General features: G+C 43.1%; 1 protein-coding gene across 10 annotated transcripts in view; it reads left to right on the forward strand.

The window, feature by feature from the left end:
• Window positions 1-20,548, forward strand: part of LOC132471535 (LIM domain only protein 7-like) — a 46,223-nt gene that overhangs the window by 20,969 nt on the left and 4,706 nt on the right. For 3 of the 10 annotated variants that reach the window (XM_060070630.1, XM_060070640.1, XM_060070639.1), the window contains 21 exons: window positions 793-852; window positions 2,594-2,735; window positions 4,931-5,067; window positions 5,357-5,507; window positions 5,880-6,307; window positions 7,007-7,148; window positions 9,657-9,914; window positions 10,253-10,358; window positions 11,404-11,565; window positions 14,535-14,602; window positions 14,840-14,903; window positions 15,025-15,084; window positions 15,846-15,871; window positions 17,022-17,129; window positions 17,450-17,536; window positions 17,649-17,923; window positions 18,391-18,441; window positions 18,691-18,743; window positions 18,831-19,008; window positions 19,621-19,833; window positions 20,395-20,489. In XM_060070630.1, the coding sequence (XP_059926613.1) occupies window positions 793-852; window positions 2,594-2,735; window positions 4,931-5,067; window positions 5,357-5,507; window positions 5,880-6,307; window positions 7,007-7,148; window positions 9,657-9,914; window positions 10,253-10,358; window positions 11,404-11,565; window positions 14,535-14,602; window positions 14,840-14,903; window positions 15,025-15,084; window positions 15,846-15,871; window positions 17,022-17,129; window positions 17,450-17,536; window positions 17,649-17,923; window positions 18,391-18,441; window positions 18,691-18,743; window positions 18,831-19,008; window positions 19,621-19,833; window positions 20,395-20,489 (2,864 nt within the window). Of the gene's footprint in view, window positions 1-792; window positions 853-2,593; window positions 2,736-4,930; window positions 5,068-5,356; window positions 5,508-5,879; window positions 6,308-7,006; window positions 7,149-9,656; window positions 9,915-10,252; window positions 10,359-11,403; window positions 11,566-14,534; window positions 14,603-14,839; window positions 14,904-15,024; window positions 15,085-15,514; window positions 15,551-15,845; window positions 15,872-17,021; window positions 17,130-17,449; window positions 17,537-17,648; window positions 17,924-18,390; window positions 18,442-18,690; window positions 18,744-18,830; window positions 19,009-19,620; window positions 19,834-20,394; window positions 20,490-20,548 lie in introns of all 10 variants that reach the window. The other 7 variants (XM_060070631.1, XM_060070632.1, XM_060070633.1 and 4 more) reach the window with 7 other exon arrangements.

The following is a 20,548-nucleotide window of genomic DNA, read 5'->3' on the forward strand; positions in this document are numbered from 1 at the left end:
ATGGTGTGTTTTTGAGGTGTGATAGCATTTGTAGAAAGAACAGTGCTATCTTTCAAAAAAAAGGATTTTAAAAGCATCCATCATCCACAAAGCACAAAGGTAAGCGGCTGTCTAGTCTCCCAACACCAATATGAATAGTTAAACCTCTATCTGCTTTCTACAGGCTTCCTCTCGCCAGGCTCCTATGCCTCACCTGTCAAAGGACATCTCTTCACTTATGGGTTAATCAGCTCCATCACAGCAAGCTGAAGATAGCAAGAGTTTTCCTTCTCCTAAAAAATAATTAGCTTTCTTGTTGTGCTACTGATGTCATACCTCAGCCGATTCATTTTATGACTGTCAAACTTTATTTATCTACAGTGAGATATCATTATGTGGCAGAAGGAAGCTTTCATTTAGCAGTTTGATCTGGAGTTTTGCATTTAACTGCTGTGTTGAAGAGGAACAGTGCAGTCAAAAGTTGTAAAGTTATGGGTTGTATGTGGCTTCATTATCCTAATGATTTGGACATTTAAACCACAAGCCCTTGATTGACTTAATGTCAACCAGTGTGGCGTAGATGTACGTTTTCGGTGCCACTTTTCAATGTTTACACCAATCCATTTGGGAACATATACTATCATCAAAAAAAAAAAAAATCTGGATATGAATTTATTCCTTCATCAATTTCGAAACATTGACGTGTACTCAGATATATTATTCTTTATATACCTCAGACAGGAAATGTTTTGTCACAGCAAGAACAGGAGGGTAATAGAATGAAATAGACTGATATTTATCCTGATTCTCCAGAGTCTCTCAGATTCAGCTCCGTCCGGGTCGACCACCTCAGGTCAACCCTGGCTGGATTTGGTAAGTTCGGGTTTGTTTATTTCCCCTGACAATCACAGCAGAGATTAGTTGGCTTCATTCAGCGCTAGCTTGACTTGCTTTTACAAACTGACGCTCGAGTTAAACCCTCCTGGAAGATGTGGACATCAGTTGTATATACAGTGGTAGGCATAAGTTTAGGCACCCATGCTAAAGTTGACTAAAAAGAGGAATAAAAAATCGTCTTTTGGAAATTGATGCGTTAATTAAACAAATGAGGAAAAATCCAACCTTTAAGGACACCATTTGCTTTATGAATGAATAATGTATCGTAAATAAATAAATGTTCTCCATTAAAATACAGGGTGCATAAGTATAGACGCCCCTATGTTAAATTCCAACAGAGGCAGGCAGATATTTTTTTTAAAGGACAGATTAAGTTCCCTTAGACCTTGGAATTAAAATAGCCCCACATCATCACATACCCTTCACCATAACTAGAGATTGGCATGGTTCGATTTTTTTCTGTTAGCCTATTAGCTCATGATAGACCCTGACTGCCTCTATGGGAATTTAACAAAGTGTCTATACTTATGCACCCTGTATTTTAATGGTGAACATCTATTTACGATACATTATTCATTCACAAAGAAAATTGGTGTCCTGTCCATAAGGATTTGTTTAATTAAGGCATTTCCATTTTATTCGGAAATGCCTTTATTCCTCATTTTAGTCAGCTTTAGCATAGGTGCCTAAACTTATGCCTACCACTGTATTTCAAAAGATAAAGATGTTTACTTATTTACCTCCATTTTGTAATTCTCTTTGCTTGCTTGGCCGAAGCTTGCGCAGTAAAGCTGCATCATCACATTTAAATGAAGGGTATTTTCATAGCCCCTGCTATGAACAATGATTTGTAATTATGTGAGTACGAAGACGTCAAATAAATAGACTGTGACTGGGCTAAAATGAATCCTGTCCCCAATGTAGAACCGATCTGCTAGAGATTCTTATTAAAATACCACTTGACTGACAGTTACACTCAGCAATTGAAATGGGTTTTTAAGCTGTGTTCTAAAAATGTATCCACATCATAATGACCAACATACCCCAAACTTCTCACCAGAGCTCCAGGCATGAGTGGCTTGATGTCATCTACTTTTTAAAGCGAGCTCTGTCACGCTCAGGAATTCGGTGGCATGGATATAGAGCTTGCTATGTATGTGGTTTGGCGTTTACGTCACTAATAATTGGATTCAATGGCAATAAAGTGTTCTTTGCTATTTTGTTTCTACAATGAATCGGTCTTAGTGACTAAATGCAATGCAGGCTTTTGTGAAATTGTGAGTACCTAGACTGCTGGTTTGCAAAGCTTCAATATGATTTTCCTGCAATGTAATTTAATGCTCTATAGCTGATGCTATCTGGCAAGATTTGCACACCCCTCCCTTTTGTTGCCTACAATAATATATTTATTATTATTACACAAATCTTATGAGTAATGAAATTATACTGCTTTTGAGTTTCTGCTGGCATATTTGATCAGTTTAAAATGTAATTGCTTGAAATTAATTTATTTGAAAAAACGTTTGGAATGACCGTCAGATCTTTGTGTTCATAGTGCACCAATGGGATAGACTATACTATCTCACCTATTTCTCATTATTTTACCTCACATATAGCTCTTAAACCATATTTTGTAATGTCGGCAAACTTGCTTAAGTATTTTCCATAGCACCCATCTTGAACCTCTATTCCCCCTGTCCTCCGTCACGTCCCTCAGGAGCAAATCCACGACCGACATCCCCATGGAGTCCCCGGGCTACCAGGATGATGGGCAGAACTTGGGGGGTCCTGACGTCAGCAGGCCAAGTCGCCCTCCAAACGGTGCCAGGTCCAAGGAGAGCGTGGAGAAATGGCAGGAGGTGCGGCCGCTTTCATCCCAACCTTTACCTTTTTTAATCATGTAAAATTAAACAACTTAACATTGAGGGTGAGGGAAAGGCATACAAGGAGTGGGTGTAGTGACTGAGTGCAGCATAGCTTTAGTACAAGTTATACATTTGTTATTGTTCGTGGTGCTGGAACAGTTACTGTAGATATATTTCACGGTGCCTCCTGAATGAGTAGTACACAGAACTGTTTTGATCATCGAACATTGTACTCAATGGGCAGAATATCGGTTTGTGTACGTGTTAAATGTTGTGTATTTGAGACATTTAACACTAGGGATTTGAATGGTCTGAAACGCTAGTGAGAAGCGTGAAACGCAAGTAGTTTGTGTGCGGATCTCTGGCGCTGTTGCTATTATACCGGCGGATAAATTACTCGAGCGCCCAACACAAATCTAAGATTGGTTGGTTTAAATACCCGTAGGTGTGTTTTGGGCGTAACATGTAATAAACAATGAGTGCCATCTCCCATCCCCTTTAAGAGCCATGAGCGCATTTGGACGGGACATGTGGATATTTTGACAGCGCGTCTGCAGTCTCTGCTGAGACATATTAATGACCACCTGAATTTCAAACTCGAAATGGGTCAGTTTATGGCCAAATAATATTGCCTAATTCAAACATGGAATAGTGTTTTCTTCTACAACTTCAGAAACACTGAGTCGTCGTATAAATTTCGGCAACGAGACCTTAACACATACATGATATGCGGTCCTGTTGCCGCAACTGTGGGTCTAGTTAATGATATGCGGCAGTACATAAACGAACATCAGTTGTTACCAGTATTGTAAACATTATCGACTTGTGTTCATAATATGCATGTCTCCCCCCGTTAATATTCATTGCCATGGACTGTATTATGCGGAACGTATTTAGTTTGCGTGTGTTTAAACAGATGGGTGCACATTCATTCATTCTTTTAAACACTCACTCGTGGTAAAACTATGTTTTCGCACCATCAAAGTTGGTTTGCTGTGGGGGATAATCAGCTATACGCCAGGTGCAAACTAGCAACGATACATGTGTCATTGTAGAAAGTCAATTGCGCTGGGTGCAAGATAAGGCCCTAGAACCGCCTTGGGGGCACATCTGACCACCAGTTAACAAGGTGAAATTCAAACGCTAGAAACATGACCCCTGCTGTAGCTGCAAGGCCGCAGTTTACCTTTTCTCCAGCAAGTGTCGCAAGGGGGCAGATTTACTGTAAGACTAATAACGAAATCTAAAGAAGACTAACATTTATTGCAAATGTTCCCGGAACAAAATAACATTTGTTATTACGAAGTATGCTTTATAGAATACTTAATTTTATTTCAGAACTCATTCCTTGACTTGCCAGCATCACCCTTTTTATACATTAGGTCTAACTGCTGGTATAATATGTTTATATAAACGTACAGTTTTATGTAATGTACTTTATATTTTTATATTAGAGTGCTTCCTTATAGCCTACATTAATTGTAAGGCCTGGATATCTCATTATTGGCATATATGTAGGCTACTAATAAAGCAAGGATGCATGTTATCAAAAAGCGTTGGCTTTTATATTTTTATTAGTAGGCAAAAATTAATTACACTTGTTTCTATGCAACTAACTAAGCATTATGCCCAACACCAAATGTATGTATGCATTAACTATTTTGATTTCAAAATAATCAAAAATCAACACCGCAGAAATGGTGCTGTCTATGGGTTGGCTAAGCACGAAAGTGCGGTCCGCCAGCATTAGTAGATAATCAAAAGGCGAAATCTACAACACAAGCACTCCCCTCGTATGAACACAGAGCATATTTGGAGGCGAGGAGTGGATGGGTTATTTGATTTTCTTTGCTTCGACCTTCGAAGACCTGCCGTCTTGTTAAATGTATTAATAAATACCTTTTTAAAATGGATAAAATAATAATTGACTTGTTTTAACGGAAGCATCACAAAAGCTTTAATGTTGGTAAAAAAGTAACCATGATCACACAAATCAAATTCTTTAGTATGTCCAGAACAATGCAGTCATATTTTCCCTGCTGATCCCGATGCAGTTCTGATGCGCTCACAGGTCGGTGGAAAGTGGCTCTACTTGGTCCACTTCAGGAAGTTTTGTTGTGTTTCTAATGTTCATCTTTATATACACAGTAATATATTCATTTTAATGTTTCTTTTGTTTGTGGTTTAAGGATTTGACAAAGTGGAAGAACAGACGTAGGAGCACCAACTCTGACCTCCACAGGAAGGTCGAGGAACGCAACCATGAAGTCAACGAGACGACCAGGGGGACTAGGGCGACCGTTGGACAGAATAAAATGGCAAACGGGTACTCAAAGTGACCTCTGAAACAAAATAAATTAGAAATGAATATTTATCTATGCACTTCTGGGAAGTTGAATTTACTAGTAGTAGTAAAGTGCGATGTTGGAATCAGTTGTATATTCAATGATTCAACCCACTGAAATAATCAATGCAAAGACATTTGGATATGAGCTAAGAATGTCCAACAAGCTGATATGTAACTAGATACAGGACTCAAACCCCCACGTCTGCCCTCTCCTCCATCCCCTCCTCACCTCTATGTCCCCGGCTCCTCTTTCCTCCTCGCTCCTCAGAGACCAGCTGTCGCCTTCTGTTCCCGGCCCAGCCTCCTCCCATTCATCCAGAGCCTCTCGCCCAGCACTCTCTCGGAGTTACACAGTCGAGACCCTGCTCGGAGACCCCTGGCCCAACAAAGCATCCTCATGTAGCCCCGTCCAGAACCAGGTACCCCAATATTGCATTGTACCTGATTGTTGTTTTGTGCTCATTTCCATCTGCAGTCTCTATGAAATTGAGTCAAGTGTCATCTGTGGCTGCGGATGGGGACTGCTTTGATTGGTCTCTAATGTGTTGGGGGTTTTGCTGGCCCAGTTGGTTGGAACTTCATTGTTAATCTCTAGCATATATTCTTTAATAATTTGTAACCATAGGAGTACTCAACAGTGGATTCTCTGCAGAGTACCTGGCTTGTTAGATGTTGCATGTTACAGCCGATCCCCACATGTTGGTTGGCATGATTTGAATGATCAACGCCTCACAACATTTTAGAATCTTTAGAAATAGGTTTGTTTTTGCGGGCCTTTCTTGTATGTAAAGCCCCTGTCTGGAGCCATGCCCGCCTCTCATCGCCCTCTGCTTGGAGAGGAGGTCCCTTCCGCCTCATTGGCCTCCGACGGCAACGCCTCCTCCACCGCTACCACCCCCTCCACCTGCAGTCCTTACACCTCCCAGACCCTCATCAAGCTCCAGCCTAGTCCCACTGCTGGACAGACCCAGACCGGCGGGAGGGGCCGTAGAACCACTATGGGGCCGGTCCCGTATCTGGGCATTGGCACGGTCGACCGTACACCTTACTCACCGCAGGTCACGGACCGCAAAATCACAATCCTCCATCACGGGCCGTTCCTCCAGCGGAGAGACGCGACCCAGCAGAACCACTACTCTCTGAACACTGCTGGGCCTGGAGCCGGGGAGGAGGCGGGAGGTCTGGTGAACGGGCCAACGCACCACAGCTTCCTCCACAGGTATTTAGGGGAAAGGACAGCGCATTAACTACCTGACTTTAGGTTTTAAGGGAAAGGCAATTATCAGTTTTTGTTGTGTAATCAAATGTTGTGGGCTACAAATATCAACCAAAGAAAAAAAAATTAAATTTTGTTTTTTGGGGGGGAAAGTTGTCTGTACTTTCACAGTTGTACACCCTAGTCATTACACTACCCCCCTATTTACAGATATAAATACTTTAATGCAAGCAATAACAGGCCATTTTATACCTTCTGCAGAAGTTGAAAGGAATTCCCAACAAAACTGAAGCCTAAAATCTATTTTAAAAATATGTCTCGCCTGAACATGTCTCAGATAAGCCGAATAAAATCCAAGGAAACAAGAAAATTGGTGATGCTGCTGTTAAAGTTAGAGGACTCATTTTTCAGAAGAGGTTTATTCGATTTAGGTTTCCAATATTCGTGAATAAGTCCTGTTATTTTTGACAATCATGGGTATTTTCTTTCACGTTGGCTTCGTAAAGTGCTCCTTTGTTACTAATTGGTTCCCCTTCAAGGATTCAACCCAGTACCCTATAACAGTGATCAAAGTTCCTTTCGGGAATGTATAACCTTTAGTGGATCGAACCAACAACATTATTCTGTCCTCTAACAATAATTATCTTACCAGTTAACCTCCACTAGTGACCTGCATACCCCCTCCTCTTCCTTGGTTCTCAGGTACAACTCTATGCCCTGGTCGGGCTCGGCCAGCCTCCCTCGAGGGTACCGCCGTTCTGAAGGCTCGGCACGCCTATCAAACGTCCTCACGGCCCGCCCCTTCGGTACCAGGCCCTCCAGGAAGTCCTCACTGCTCAGCACAGTGAGTTCAGTGTTCATCAGGCCAGTGAAACGTTATTATTATCTCTCCCGATCGGAGAGATAATCGGGGGGGAAAATATATAATCCATATAAATATACAATTGAAATAGTCTTGTGGTTAACATGATTTTAAACAAAAAGCCTTTGGTTTTACGATTATATTTATGATTAATGATTATTCATGGCAACATAATTCCTACTTTGAGTGAGGACCAGTACAACATGTTCAAGGGGCAAGTATGTTTTGAGAACCTCTTTGACACGGATGAGAAATAAATTTACATTTACATTTAGGGGATTTAGCAGACGCTTTTATCCAAAGCGACTTACAATAAGTACATTTGTCATAAGAAGTGAAAGAATATATCGCTGTCGGTACAGGAAAGATTTTCATAGAACCAAGTGCAAGTACTAACAATCGCTAGGCTAACCCATTACACGTATGCAGCAGTGATGGCTAGCTACTGTAGATGCTACACAATAAAGTACTATGAATAAATAAAACATAAAGTAAGTGCGTACATTGGGTGCGTACATCAAGTGCCAGGACGTACAACATACAATAGTGGGAGGAAGGGACTAGATGACTATGCAGAGTCTAGGTGAACTCTGAACAGATGAGTTTTCAGTCTTTTGCGAAAGCTAGTGAGCGACTCTGTGGTCCTGACATCGGCAGGGAGCTCGTTCCACCACTGTGGTGCCAAAACAGACGAGTTGTAACTTAGCTGACCGACCTTTGCTTGCTATTAGCGATGGCGGTACCAGACGTCCAGCTGAGGTAGTTGAGCAGCGCGATCAAGCTGGGGTGTCTGGTTTGAACAACGCTTGGAGGCAGGCAGGGGCAGTTCCAACGACAGCCTTGTATGTCAGTACCATCATCTTGAATCTGATTCGAGCTACTACAGGGAGCCTGTGGCATTAGGAGTCTTGTTGAGGTTAAGCCTCAGGGGATCGGCAGTCGCCAAGTGCCGACGTCTGCAAGACATTCAGATATGCGTGTTGCCAATTGGATTATGTAAGAGGAGGGGAAAGATGGGAATAGTTGAGTGTCGTCAGTGTAGCAGTGAAAAGCTGTGTGATTACAGAGCCCAGAGATCTGGTATAGGGGGCGGAACAGAAGGAGCCCCAGTGCAGAGCCTTGAGGGACACCAGTGTCAAGCGTGCAAGGTTTGGACAAGGTTACCTGATGGGTGCGATTCGTCAGGTAGGATGTGAACCAGGATAGGGCAGATTCAGCGATGTCCAGTTCGGCGAGAGTGGCGAGGAGGATCTGGTGGTTTTCGTGTCAAATGCTGCGGACAGGTTGAGGAGTATGAAAGCCGATGAGTGGGACGAGGCTCTGGCAGCACGGAGTGACTCAGTCAGTGGGACTCAGTGGAGTGTGCCTTCTTGAAGCCTGAATGATGAGGGTCAAGCAGGTTGTTGTGAGAGAGATGAGACAGTTGGTTAGAGATGGCACGTTCAAGTGTTTTAGGAAGGAATGAAAGAAGAGATACCGTCTGTAGTTCTGGATGCCGGTGGTGTCAAGGGTCGGTTTCTTGAGGAGAGGCTTTATTCTGGCAGTCTTGAAAGACGCAGGAACAAGGCCTGAAGTGAGAGGTAGTTTATATAGTTCATGCTTCTAATCAAAATATATCAGGAGGGATTTAATAGGATGAAGATAATGCAAGGGGAAGATGCTCAATATCTAGATCAAGGAGGTTTTTTTTCTTTCTTGTGTGCTTTGATGGGAAACTTTATATACTTTATAGTAGTTGTTTTTGAGTTAATTTTAAAGTTCTCAGCTGGAGAATAGTTGGATTCTAATGAAATGATATGAGAGTAGACTGTGTATGATGTTGAGGATGCTGTGATGTCATCTACTAAGACAGTTCTATGGGTTCGTAAAAGGGTGATCATATGACTTTCTGTTGTCACGAGAGCAGGTAAGTCGGTTCATGGAAACGGAGGTGGTTATTTAGTATTTTGGGTGAACAGCACTTGTTGCTGATCATTTCCTGTTTTTGTTCACACTCTACATGCTAGCTGTCTTGTGTTACCACTAGCGGCTCATCTTTCCATCCATAATGCATATAGGCTGGAAGGTAGAGACCACTGCTACCTGACCGCTCCATCACACGTCGGGCTCGTCTGCTTCCACTCCGCTGGCCCGAGATATTATACTTTTTGCTTAGAAGTTATTAATCCGTTATTATGTTATATTACGTACTCTGCAATTTGGATCTGTCCAGCTATGGAAGTATTTCAACTAAACCGTGTGGACGGATTGCTGGATTCTTTATTGAGCCCCAAAATAAATGTATGGCATTACATGGAAAAATATTGCCATAGTAATTTGGCAATGTGTCTTAAGTAATATTGCAGAAGGGGCCCAGAATAATCTTTTCCCAAAATAATTTAGACTCAAGACGATGAGTAGCCTGCATGCAATTAAAGTGATCATAATTCAAGGATCTCGCTTGCTCTCTGTCAATGTCCGTCTTTCTTCCCCCCCCCCCCCACCCTGCAGGGAAGTGACTACAAGACCCTCCCACTGAGCGGTGACATGCAAGCTCCCCAGCCCATCCTGAACCGTCAGGTCGCAACCTCCCTCATTAGGGCTCCCCGCCAAGCCACAGAGAAACAGGAAGTGGAGAACCAGGCAGAGAAGGAACGTGACAGGGAAGAGGGTGGACATACAAACGGTCTTCCCTATTGCAGTCAACCACCCTTTAAGACCCTTTCCCAAACACACCTGCCTCCTCCAGCCATTCACGCCGCACCACAGGTTTGTAGTCATTCAATTCCAGTACCTGATTTCATGAAGTAAATCTGAATTGACTTTATATAAAATGAAGATGAAAAGCATCACACAGCCAATGTTGACGCAACTGTGAATTGGAACTCTTCAGGACAAACTTGGTGGTGATTTACAGATGAAGTAAATGGATGATAGATGTGAATCTTAAAAATATTGTGTCTCAAGTGAGTGGATGTATTTAATCTGAGCTGGGCTGCCGGGTCGCTGTGCTCCTGTAGCGTATCCCGCGGTTTCTAGTTTCCAACAGAAAGCAGGACACCTAGAATCTCAGGGTGTCTGCTTTGCCGTGTGTGTGGCTTCCACAGAAGCGGATGAGGGTGAGTCTGAGCCTGACACCCAACAGTGTGGATGACTTCGGTTTCCAGACAGACTGGAGCGCCACTGGAGCCAGAGTCACCTCTGTTCAACAAGGTGAGGGACTCAACCAACTACCTGTTATACCGGGGAGCAAGAGTCACGTCTTTTCAACCAGGTAAGAGACTACCAAATACCTGTTACACTGGGGATTCAGTTGGAATGGAGCCAGAGTCACTTCGGTTCAACCAGGTAAGAGACTCCACTAACTACCTGTTACACTGGGGATTCAGATGGAATTGAGCTAGAGTCGCATCTGTTGGACCAGCTTAGAGACTCCACTTACTACCTATTATATAGTGGATTCCGTTGAAGTGGAATTTGGGTTCATTCTTATCGTCCTGGACCGGGCAATTGGATATGCTATTACAGTACTGCGGACTCGTTCAGAATGTGTCCGTCGGGCTTTCTGAAACACCACTGGACTTGTTGAGCAAATGAGGAGAAGAGAACATCATTGCTAACATCATGAGGACATTATCTCAGACTTTGAAAGGTTTATTAATGCACTGTTATGTATGTGTTGGGGGGCTTTAGACATTACATGGAGAAGGTAAGATGCAAGCAAAGTGGAAGGAAGTTATCCTGCCATACAGTGTGGTTTATTTTAACCATTGACCAAGGCAAGATTATTAATACAGCACCTATCATCCAAAGGAATTTTTAAGAATAACATTTTCACTATTTCGGACCCAAGACCCACGCATTGTCTAGCATGGTAACTGGTTTACAATGCTATTCAAATGGGCGAGCTTGCAAGCATCTGAAAATATGCTAAATATTGTGATTTTCAAAATGGGAAGTTTATGGTGTATGGTCCGTGAACAAGCATTGGATCAATGTTACCCTACACTCTGGAATCATGCTAGACGAGGGCTCCTCGAATGCAAAAAATAGTGAACTCACTCCTTTTTTAATGCAGTTATTGCATTTAACAATGCATCCCACTGTTTTTTTTTTATCCTTTTCCTGTTTTTATGTCATGTTTTATTTGTCTTTATTTGTCTGAAAGCAAGATTCCACTTTGTGGCCAATAAAATGTATGCATCTGAAATGATAAGCAGCGTTCTTCATGTCATATTCTCTGGTCTTAATACTTTAGGCAGCCCTGCTGAGCTTTGCCAGCTGTGCGTGGGTGATGTCATCACCACATTAGGCGGAGCCAAGGTGGAGCAGCTGAGCTCCAGCCAATGGGAGAGCACTATGACGTCAGCCCTGCAGTCCGGTAGCCTCACCATGGACGTCAGTCGCTATAGCAACCAGGGTAAGGCCATGGACGGGTCACACAAGGCTCATGTGAACGGATATCTATTATGTTTATGATTCATCCATCAGCGTAGCCCCAACAGATCAGTATGTAACATGTATGGGTCAGATAATCGATTCCAAATGTTGCGGATCGCCGATTCACTCAACATTTAGTAGGAACTAATCTTCTACCTTTCTAGTTTCCACCTTTCAAAAATCAAAACGCTGTATGCTCCACTACGACGCAGCAAATCTGCGCTTCCAAGCTAGGAGCCCGGAACTTCGCGTTTATAAATACACAATTAAAAAAGTAGTAAAGTTATGTTTTATTTTTTGATTGCTCGATTTAATTTGTTGTATAACTCAATTTGTTTGTTTTTTAAAGCAAAACAGCACTATTGTGGAACTGAAATTGCATTAATTATCAAGTTCTCCTTTAGGTGAATCATTTATACCAGGGGTCGGCAACCCTAGGCACGCGTGCCACCACTGGCACGGGGCAGCATAATCATTGGCACACTTGAAAAAAATAAAACTTATTTTTTATTTTCTTTATATTACTACCGATTTTTTTTGCCCTTTATTCTGTTTTAGTCATTTCCCCCCAGTGCAAATATGTTTAAATTAGTTACAGAAAGCAGTGTTCTGAAATGGGATCAATTAATAGTTTTAAAACCTATGTTGTGAGTAATAGAGAACAGGGTTTCCGCCCATCCTTAAAAAGTCTTGAGTCTTAAATTCATGTTTCTAAATTTAAGGCCTTGAAAAGTCTAAATGTTATGTGCTGGTCTTAAATACTGTAACTCAAGGTCTTAAATTTGTCGGGGCATTATTTTTCTCGTTGGCCTTTTCAGGAAGGACATATAGAGAGGCTTCTTTCTTGCTAGCTGCATATATAAATGATTATCTGCGTGCTTGCTACCTAGTCTGCGACAATGGGTAGGTGATTGAGTGACACACATGCTATGCTTGGGTTATAATACAGCAGGATCCCCCCCCACCATTGCGTGTTTTAGGTCTTAAATTTCATTCAAGGTGGTATTAAAAAGGTCTTAGAAAGTCTTAAATTTGACTTGCTGAAATCTGCAGATACCCTGGAGAAGAAAATATTAAAAATATTGTTGCAAGTGGCCTGTATGTATCGCCGTCATGGTATTGCAAAGCTGTACATGTCTTAAAGATATGGATGTGGATGGTTCCAACATTCTCATATATTGTCGTTTTTTACATTTCTCACATTGCAAATATGTTTTTGAATGAGTTTCTGAAAATTGTGTTTTAAATTGTGGACTTTTGGTCGCTGTGTCATAATTCAGCTTAATTTTTTATATATTGTTGCTTAAGGCACACTCATTAACGAGAAAATGTCAAACTGGAACTGCATGTTGAAAAGGTTGCTGACCCCTGATTTATACTAAATGGCATTCTGTATCCCTAAATCCCAAAAATATAGGCGTGACTCGAACTGAAATGCACAGAATTCAAATTTGCACACTGAATTGTTTCAAACTGAAAGTATGGTTAATGTATCGGAGGCGGTTAATGCTTGAAATAAGGGTCTCAAGCCTTCTGTTAAGGCATTTAGCAGACGCTTTTGTCCAATGAATCTTTTACGTTATTGAGCTTTTTTGGGGTGGGACTTGCACAACCTGGCCCGCACCATTGCGATCCTGTAGGATTAGCATATTTGAAGTCACATCAATGAGCTGATCTGGTGAATTTTGGGGTTGACGAGGTGACGGTTGCTGGTTCGTTTGTCCTGCTGAGGTTCTCCTTACTTGACAAGAACAGAACTAGGGCTGAACGATTTAGGAAAATAATCGAATTGCGGTATATGTTTTGGGGACCAATATTGGGATTTATTATGCAAATGTTTTACTCCTTCACATTCTAAAGTATGGCCAACACAACATTGGATACAGTCAACATATAAACTGCTCTTTCCTGTAGGCCAGTCCAAAGTGTTAAGATGAAATTAATTTATACCATTACATATTTATTCATCTATTGAATTGTAAAAGAAAGATAAATACGAAACTTGCTGATCTCAAGTCAGTAACTGCAACAAATCACGTAAACTGAAGTGCAGAAATAAAAACAAATCTGTGGCTCTACCACTCTACCACATAATTCAAAGTTGTCATTGTCAACCTCAACAAACCAAAGTGTAGTGTGGGAAGTTGCTTTCTTTTTCTACTGCTCCACCGTAGAGTTGTGCGTGTACATGTGAACCACGTGTCCCAGTTTTTCTGATTCCGACCTTCTGTATGGTTACATTGTGTAACATCAAGACAAACACTTTATTTTTCTTAATCATTCAGCCCTAGCCCTAACGCATCGAAACATTTCTGTAAATGTGTCGGTTAGCTGAGAAGGGTTGGCTGAGAAGGCTATGAGGTAGGAATTTCGGACCACGTAAATCATTTCTCTATAAACTAGGCAGGAATAAATAGTAATCCGAATTTTTAACAATAAGGGTCATATAGGCTCCCAGATGGGAGCCTATATGCGTCCCTCCAAGAGGTCCGCAAACTGAAGTCTGAAGCGTTGGCGAAAGCATGGACCTCTTATACAGTTTTGTCAGGATGCTGAGGGCAGCTGTGCCCCCCCAATAAAACCAAAGAATTGGTTAACAAGATGGAAATCTATCGATTGATCCTCAGGATGGCATAAAGGGGGTCGCGGCCGTGCCTCATCAGTTGGAACCCTGGCCTGGCCTGTTTTCTAGAAGAAAAGTGTAATGCTTCATGCACGTGTAGCACATATTCTTTTTTAACAGCGTTTATAAGCAGTATAGTCTAGCTTGATGGTTCCCCTTGAAGCATTTAGTTCCTTTATTAAACCATTTTTACCCAGGGTTGGGCAGGTACCAGTGGGTCGGCCAATTGTTTGTGACGGCTGTATGTTGCCAAAAGACTGTAGCAGCGCCAGTGTAGCTGGGACTAAGAAGACCCTAAATCTGTGCTGATCTTCCCATGTTCATAGGCTGTCCTGAAAACCACGTCCACAAAGACATCATGACCCTGCCCACTGGCCCTGACCTACCTGCCCAGGTGAGAGCGCAGCTGGGCAACGTCTCTTTCAGATTCACTCCACTAACTTTACCAACTTTATTGAGCCTCAATTGTAACCATCACAGGGGCTCTATTCAGGATGGGATTATAATATTGGAAATAAAATGAGTAAACATAAACCAAATAGTATATAGTATTGGTTTATATGTTTAAAAACCAATTATATAACCAATAGTATATATAATAATAATGACAATGTTCTCCTTCTCACCTCAGGGGTTGGGCATCCAAACCAGGAACGGAGAATTTGAGGGGACACGAAAGACCGCCAGTAGCAAAGGTAACTACCGGTAGATGGGTTGTCAATGGGATCCTAGATCAGTTTCCCATTGAGCTGGTTATCTAAATTACATCATGTTGCTGAGCTCTCCCCTAAACTCAACCCCCTCCTGTTTGTGTAGAACTTGAACGAATTGTACTGAGAAATAAGAGGCGGAGAGCGGAGTTTTTTGATGTGAAAGGTAAAAAGACTGCGAAGGGCTCTTTGCAGCTTGTTGGCTTAAGCTCTCTGCAGCTTCGAAGGCTTTTACTAAACACCACATTTCTTGCTTGGGGAAAAAATCGGCAAATCTACAGTTTTGAAGTTGAATTGCAAAGTCTGTTGTAAGCAATATTTTTCTGCTTGCTGGAAGAAAAAAGGATGAGTTATATTGGGTGTCAATTACAGCCATAATAAATATGCTAGTTGGGGAGGAAGTAATAAGAGAACCAAAATAAGTGTGATTTCATTTAAATAACGTAGGCAGGCATCATGTTAATTACATGACGCCTCCCTACGTTCCTAGAGTTGGGGAAGGGAGTGCAGTTTCACATTTTGGGCTGGGAATGGGTCACGATGGCAGAACCATACTGTAGGATCACCTGCTTAATACATTGCCTCCCCTCCGCCAGGATCTGCTGGCTACAGCTCCTGGGTTTATCTCTGTGGTAACGTTTTTTAGTTTTTGTATATTTTCGTTTGTGTGCTGTTGTGGTGTTGAATAATTTAATGCCAGCACAGCTCAGCCACTGTTCTACGCAGCCTAACAAAGCCCTCTGCATGGGATGTTTGCTGTGATCTTGTGTAATTTTACAACGATGATAAAAGCTTCTTTCACTCCACACTTCTGTGCATTGCTTTGCTGCATGGTCTTTGTTTGCTGTGAAGATGTGAAATATTGGTGTCCATTTTGTGCTAATCATCATTGTCGTAACACTAATCCGTTTGTTCCCACTTTTTAAGGAGGTACTGAATCAGCCATATCTGACGTAAGTAACAAACTCAAGGCGTTTTTTGTTTTAGAATTTCAATGAATGGTATTTGTTGTAAAAAGGTTTTCAGAGAAAGCCTTTACAAATGGTGTGACTTTCTTAACCATTTCCAATTAACCACTAATGGAGGTTTAAACATGAAGTAAATTGCCATGATTGTACAGTACCATTGATTGGATATTTGAATTATGTTCTTGAGCCGCTTTAATACATCTAACAATAGCTGGTGTGTGTGTGTGTGTGTGTGTGTGTTTGCGTGGTTTCTCTACTTGCATTATCCAAATACTTTGGTCAAACCCAGAGAAATCCGTAGCCAGTGTTCCTAACTTTAAAAAGATTATCCATCCAAGAGAACAACGCCATCTGTGTTCGATGGGGTGTCCCATATTTTGGCAATTGTTTTAAAATGGGTCCAATCATATTTTGTTTTAGAGCAGCATGCAACACATATTTGTCTGTCTCTCACTGATATGGTCTGAATAACGCCTACACCCACACTAGAGCTCCATTGACAACCCAGTTCTTGACCTACTTTTCACTGTTGTAGTGTTAGTTGGATACACTGCTAAACAGCGATTTTACTTAATTGGGAACACTTTGAAACGTGAGATGCCTCAGATTTATTCACATTTCAGTTATATTTTTGTTTAGGGCAGAGTCATTTGTAATTTTCCTATTGTTTTGAATGAGCTACTCCTAGCGGGAGGAATTATATACCTTGCTGGGAAACCATATGGCTCTAACACCTGGCACATCTAGTGTGCATTTTAATTAAACTGGGACTACATCTTTGAAATGTATTTTCAAGTCAACTGGCAATACCAGTAACCTAATACCTAAATTTGAGGCTTAACAACCCTTTTGTTATTCCACATGCCATATATAATCAGTAATAATGTTAAAGGTTTTCCTATAAATTCTATTGCTGCTCGCTCTGTCTGTGCTCATTTGTTTGCTGACAGATTCCCTTTAGATTTGTTGACGTTGGTAAAATTATTGTATGTTATGATTGTTCAAAGACTGATTTGTCTTTGTAAAACTGCCAAATCAATCTCATGATCAAGACATCTGTGTGTGTGTGTGTGTGTGTGTGTGTGTGTGTGGTCATTGGTGTGGGGTGCTGTGTCCATACTTTATGCGTGTCCAGCTTCAAGTTCCGTCTCTGAAACCGTCTTCCTCAAACTGGTCCTGGGACCACGAAGAAGAACGCAAACGTCAGGAGCGCTGGCAGGAGGAGCAGGAGCGCCACCTACAGGTCAGAGGGGGGCACTGCAGGTGCACTGATACCACTCAGTTTCATCGTTTTAATATGACTAGCATTCGTTTTCTTTTAATGTAGTCATTAACAGAAGTCACGTCTATTGATGTTGGTAATTATTTCAGTGCCGTCTTGTTGACACGGGTGCGTTTCTTTTGTGTGTCTTGTTTTCGGGGGCGTTCTATTTTGAATGTTTTGTTGTTGACAAGGTTGTGTTTCAATTGTGTGTATTGTTCCAATGGTGCGTTTGTCTTGACGAGGCTGTGTGTTTGGAGTCCTGTTGACGGGGGGGGGGGGGGGTGTGTGTTTTGCCTCAGGAGCGCTACCAGCGGGACCAGAAGCGGATGCAGGCCGAATGGCAGAGCGCTCGGGAGGGGACGGGGGAGGAGCCGAGGGGGACAGACGTCTGCATACTACTAACATAATACCTGTGCCAATGTTAACCCCAACACTTTAACAGAGATGGCGGTGCTCAGTTCACCCACATTCATCATTATGTTAACGTGTGTTTCACAGGAGAGGCCGGTCTGGCTGGACGATCCTGGTGTCGTCATACCCACCAGCCTAACCAGACCTGTCGTCCAAAGACAAGCTCCTCACTGGGAGGCTGATGGTTCAGTCAGACACCAGAACAAGGGGACGGGATCTGCCGGTGTCCAGTACTCGGACCCTGCTCCTGTCGGACCCCCGACCCCTACAGACCTGGCTGGCTTTAGGCCCCTTGGTACAGAGGCCGGGTCGAAGCCTCGCAGTCTAGAAGCGGAGAAGGATAAGCGGGCTGAGCCTGACTTGTAAATAGTTATTTTTTATTCTTTCTGCATCACTCTCGCTCTGTGTGAACACGGAGCACGTGGCGCTCAGACCTGACCCAACGATTTCAGGAGTGCCATGGGTGCCATGATCAAATATTAATTCCTTTAGTGAGCGATGTTTGCTGCTGCATGTTTATTTGCCTGATTTCTCATTAATTTTTTCTATTGCACGAAAACCTAAACTGGCTTCTGACCTGTTTAATTAATTTTACGTCGACTCGTCAGTCTGATCACATGTACAGTATTGTTAGTTCAACCTTGGCAGTTTATTATCCTTTTACTTCTGTGTTGTTTCTATACTTTCCGGGTGGGAAAAATAACTTCTGTGCGTGTGTTGCTGCTTCTTTGGGCTGCTCTTGTTCTGATCTGCTTCTCCTCGGTTCCTCTGGATCTGTTTTGCTTCCCGTGGTTCTCCTCTGGTTCTCCTGCTTGGTTCTGCTGTTGAGCTTCAGGCCGACGGGTTCTGGTGGATTTACCCAGCTCTATTCAGCGTACCGGTACGTCTCCATTAGCTCGGTTGCAATGAGTGGCATCATTGATGAGCCAGATGTCCGAACTGCATTTTCAACTTGAAAGCACATTTCCCAGCAGCAGAACAGCATACACTGAAAATCTGCTCGATGCTTACAAAATCTTGTTGCCTACTCTCAGCTCGTTGATCAATCTGGGAACAGGTTAAAAATGGTTCTGTAATACCATTAAGTAATTTACTTAATGGTAAATGTTGCGTTTTGCTTTTTTTAAAGCGGGATGTCAAAGTCCACCCCGACGCTGGCTTCTGACCACAGGCAGACCAAAGGTCAGTGGTCTCGCCTCATCACTGCGATCTCTCATCACGCTGTTGAGTCGAGGACATAACCCCTCCCCCTGGCCGTGTGATTGACAGGCCCCGGGGAGCAGAAGAAGGGGAAGGTGGCGACTGCGTCAAAGGAGGAGCAGAACAGACAGCAGATCCTTGAAGAGATGAAGAAGAGGACTCAGCTGCTGACCGACAACAGCTGGATCCGCCAGCGCAGGGCCAGCTCCCTCAAAGAGCCCCTCTACACTGGTGGAACCCTCAGGAGGTGGGGTTCTGCTCCGTCAGGGGTAGTTATCTGGTCCCATCGGGAGGTGGGGTTGTGGTCCCATCGGGAGGTGGGGTTGTGGTCCCATCGGGAGGTGGGGTTGTGGTCCCATCGGGAGGTGGGGTTGTGGTCCCATCGGGAGGTGGGGTTGTGGTCCCATCGGGAGGTGGGGTTCTGGTCCCATCGGGAGGTGGGGTTGTAGTCCCATCAAGGAGGTGGGGTTTTGGTCCCATCGGGAGGTGGGGTTGTGGTCTGTCAGGGATAGTGTTGGGGTCCCATCGGGAGGTGGGGTTGTGGTCTGTCAGGGATAGTGTTGGGGTCCCATCGGGAGGTGGGGTTGTGGTCTGTCAGGGAAAGTGTTGGGGTCCCATCGGGAGGTGGGGTTGTGGTTCCACCAGGAGTTAGTGTTGTAGTCTCTCTAGATGTAGGGCTCTAGTCCCTCTTAGGGTTGAACCTGCTAGTTGGTCGGGGGGGATGCACACCGGTAGGCTGCGGACATCGGTGATTAATCACAGAACCGTTGGACCAGGAGTCAAATATCTGAACTATTAGATGAAGTAACCCGTTATTGAGAGAGGCAGTCAGAACGCTTCTACCTGTCCTCCCTTCCAGATACGAGTCTCTGGACAGCCTCCACACTGCCCCTCCCTCGGAGCCCCCCTGTGAGCTGTCGGGCCCCAGGTCTCTCTCTGGCTCCTCTGGGCGGAGTGTCTACCCCCGGTACACCACCTGCCCGACTCCACCTGACCAGCTCCCCAGCTGCCCCGTCGCCTTGTCCCAGCACTCATTCCCTGACGCCTCATGTATCCCTGGAAAAGCTGCTGGGTAATTTTGCGTGCGAGTGTGTTCAGTGGCAGGGTCCATATTACCCCCATCTTGCCTCCCTCTATTGGCTTCCAGTGCGATTTAGGATGGATTACAAAAATTCTATTTTAGAGCCCTACACTGTATATATCTCAATCATGCATTCTATCTAACCCCTGCTCCAGCTTAAAGTCAAAAGGCGATCGTGCTTTTATCCCGCTGGCTAAGTTTTTATGGAAAGTCGCCCTCAATTAGATGACAGAATCTGTTGATTTAGTTAATACAAATGTTCTTTGTACGTTTTAACTGATATTTAGGTGTTTGTTTTTGCATTATTTGCATGTTATACAGGCTGGTTATTTAACAAATTTGTATCTTTATTCCCATTTTGATTATTTGTCTGTTTGTTTTAAATTCCTTTTCATTGGGTTTTCTTTCTTTCACTTTATTTTCTTGTAAAGCACATTGTTCAGCACAAGTGTTAAATATATAAAGCTTTACTAACTATCTTCAAGTAATGAAACACAATTTGAAGCATTTTTCATGAAAGTTCACTTTGTGTACGTGTGCGTGTCCCCTTAGTGATTGTGCTGTGCCGAGCATCTCGGAGGAGAGGGATCAGAAGTTCAGAGCAGAGACCACAAGTCTTTCTGCGAGTGTTGCTACATCCAGCTCAAGTGAGTATTGTTTGCCACTCTGGAATAGTTTCAGCCCTGTGGAACGCTAACAAATCCTA

The sequence above is a fragment of the Gadus macrocephalus genome, chromosome 14, assembly GCF_031168955.1.
Source record: "Gadus macrocephalus chromosome 14, ASM3116895v1".
Lineage (NCBI taxonomy): Eukaryota > Metazoa > Chordata > Actinopteri > Gadiformes > Gadidae > Gadus > Gadus macrocephalus.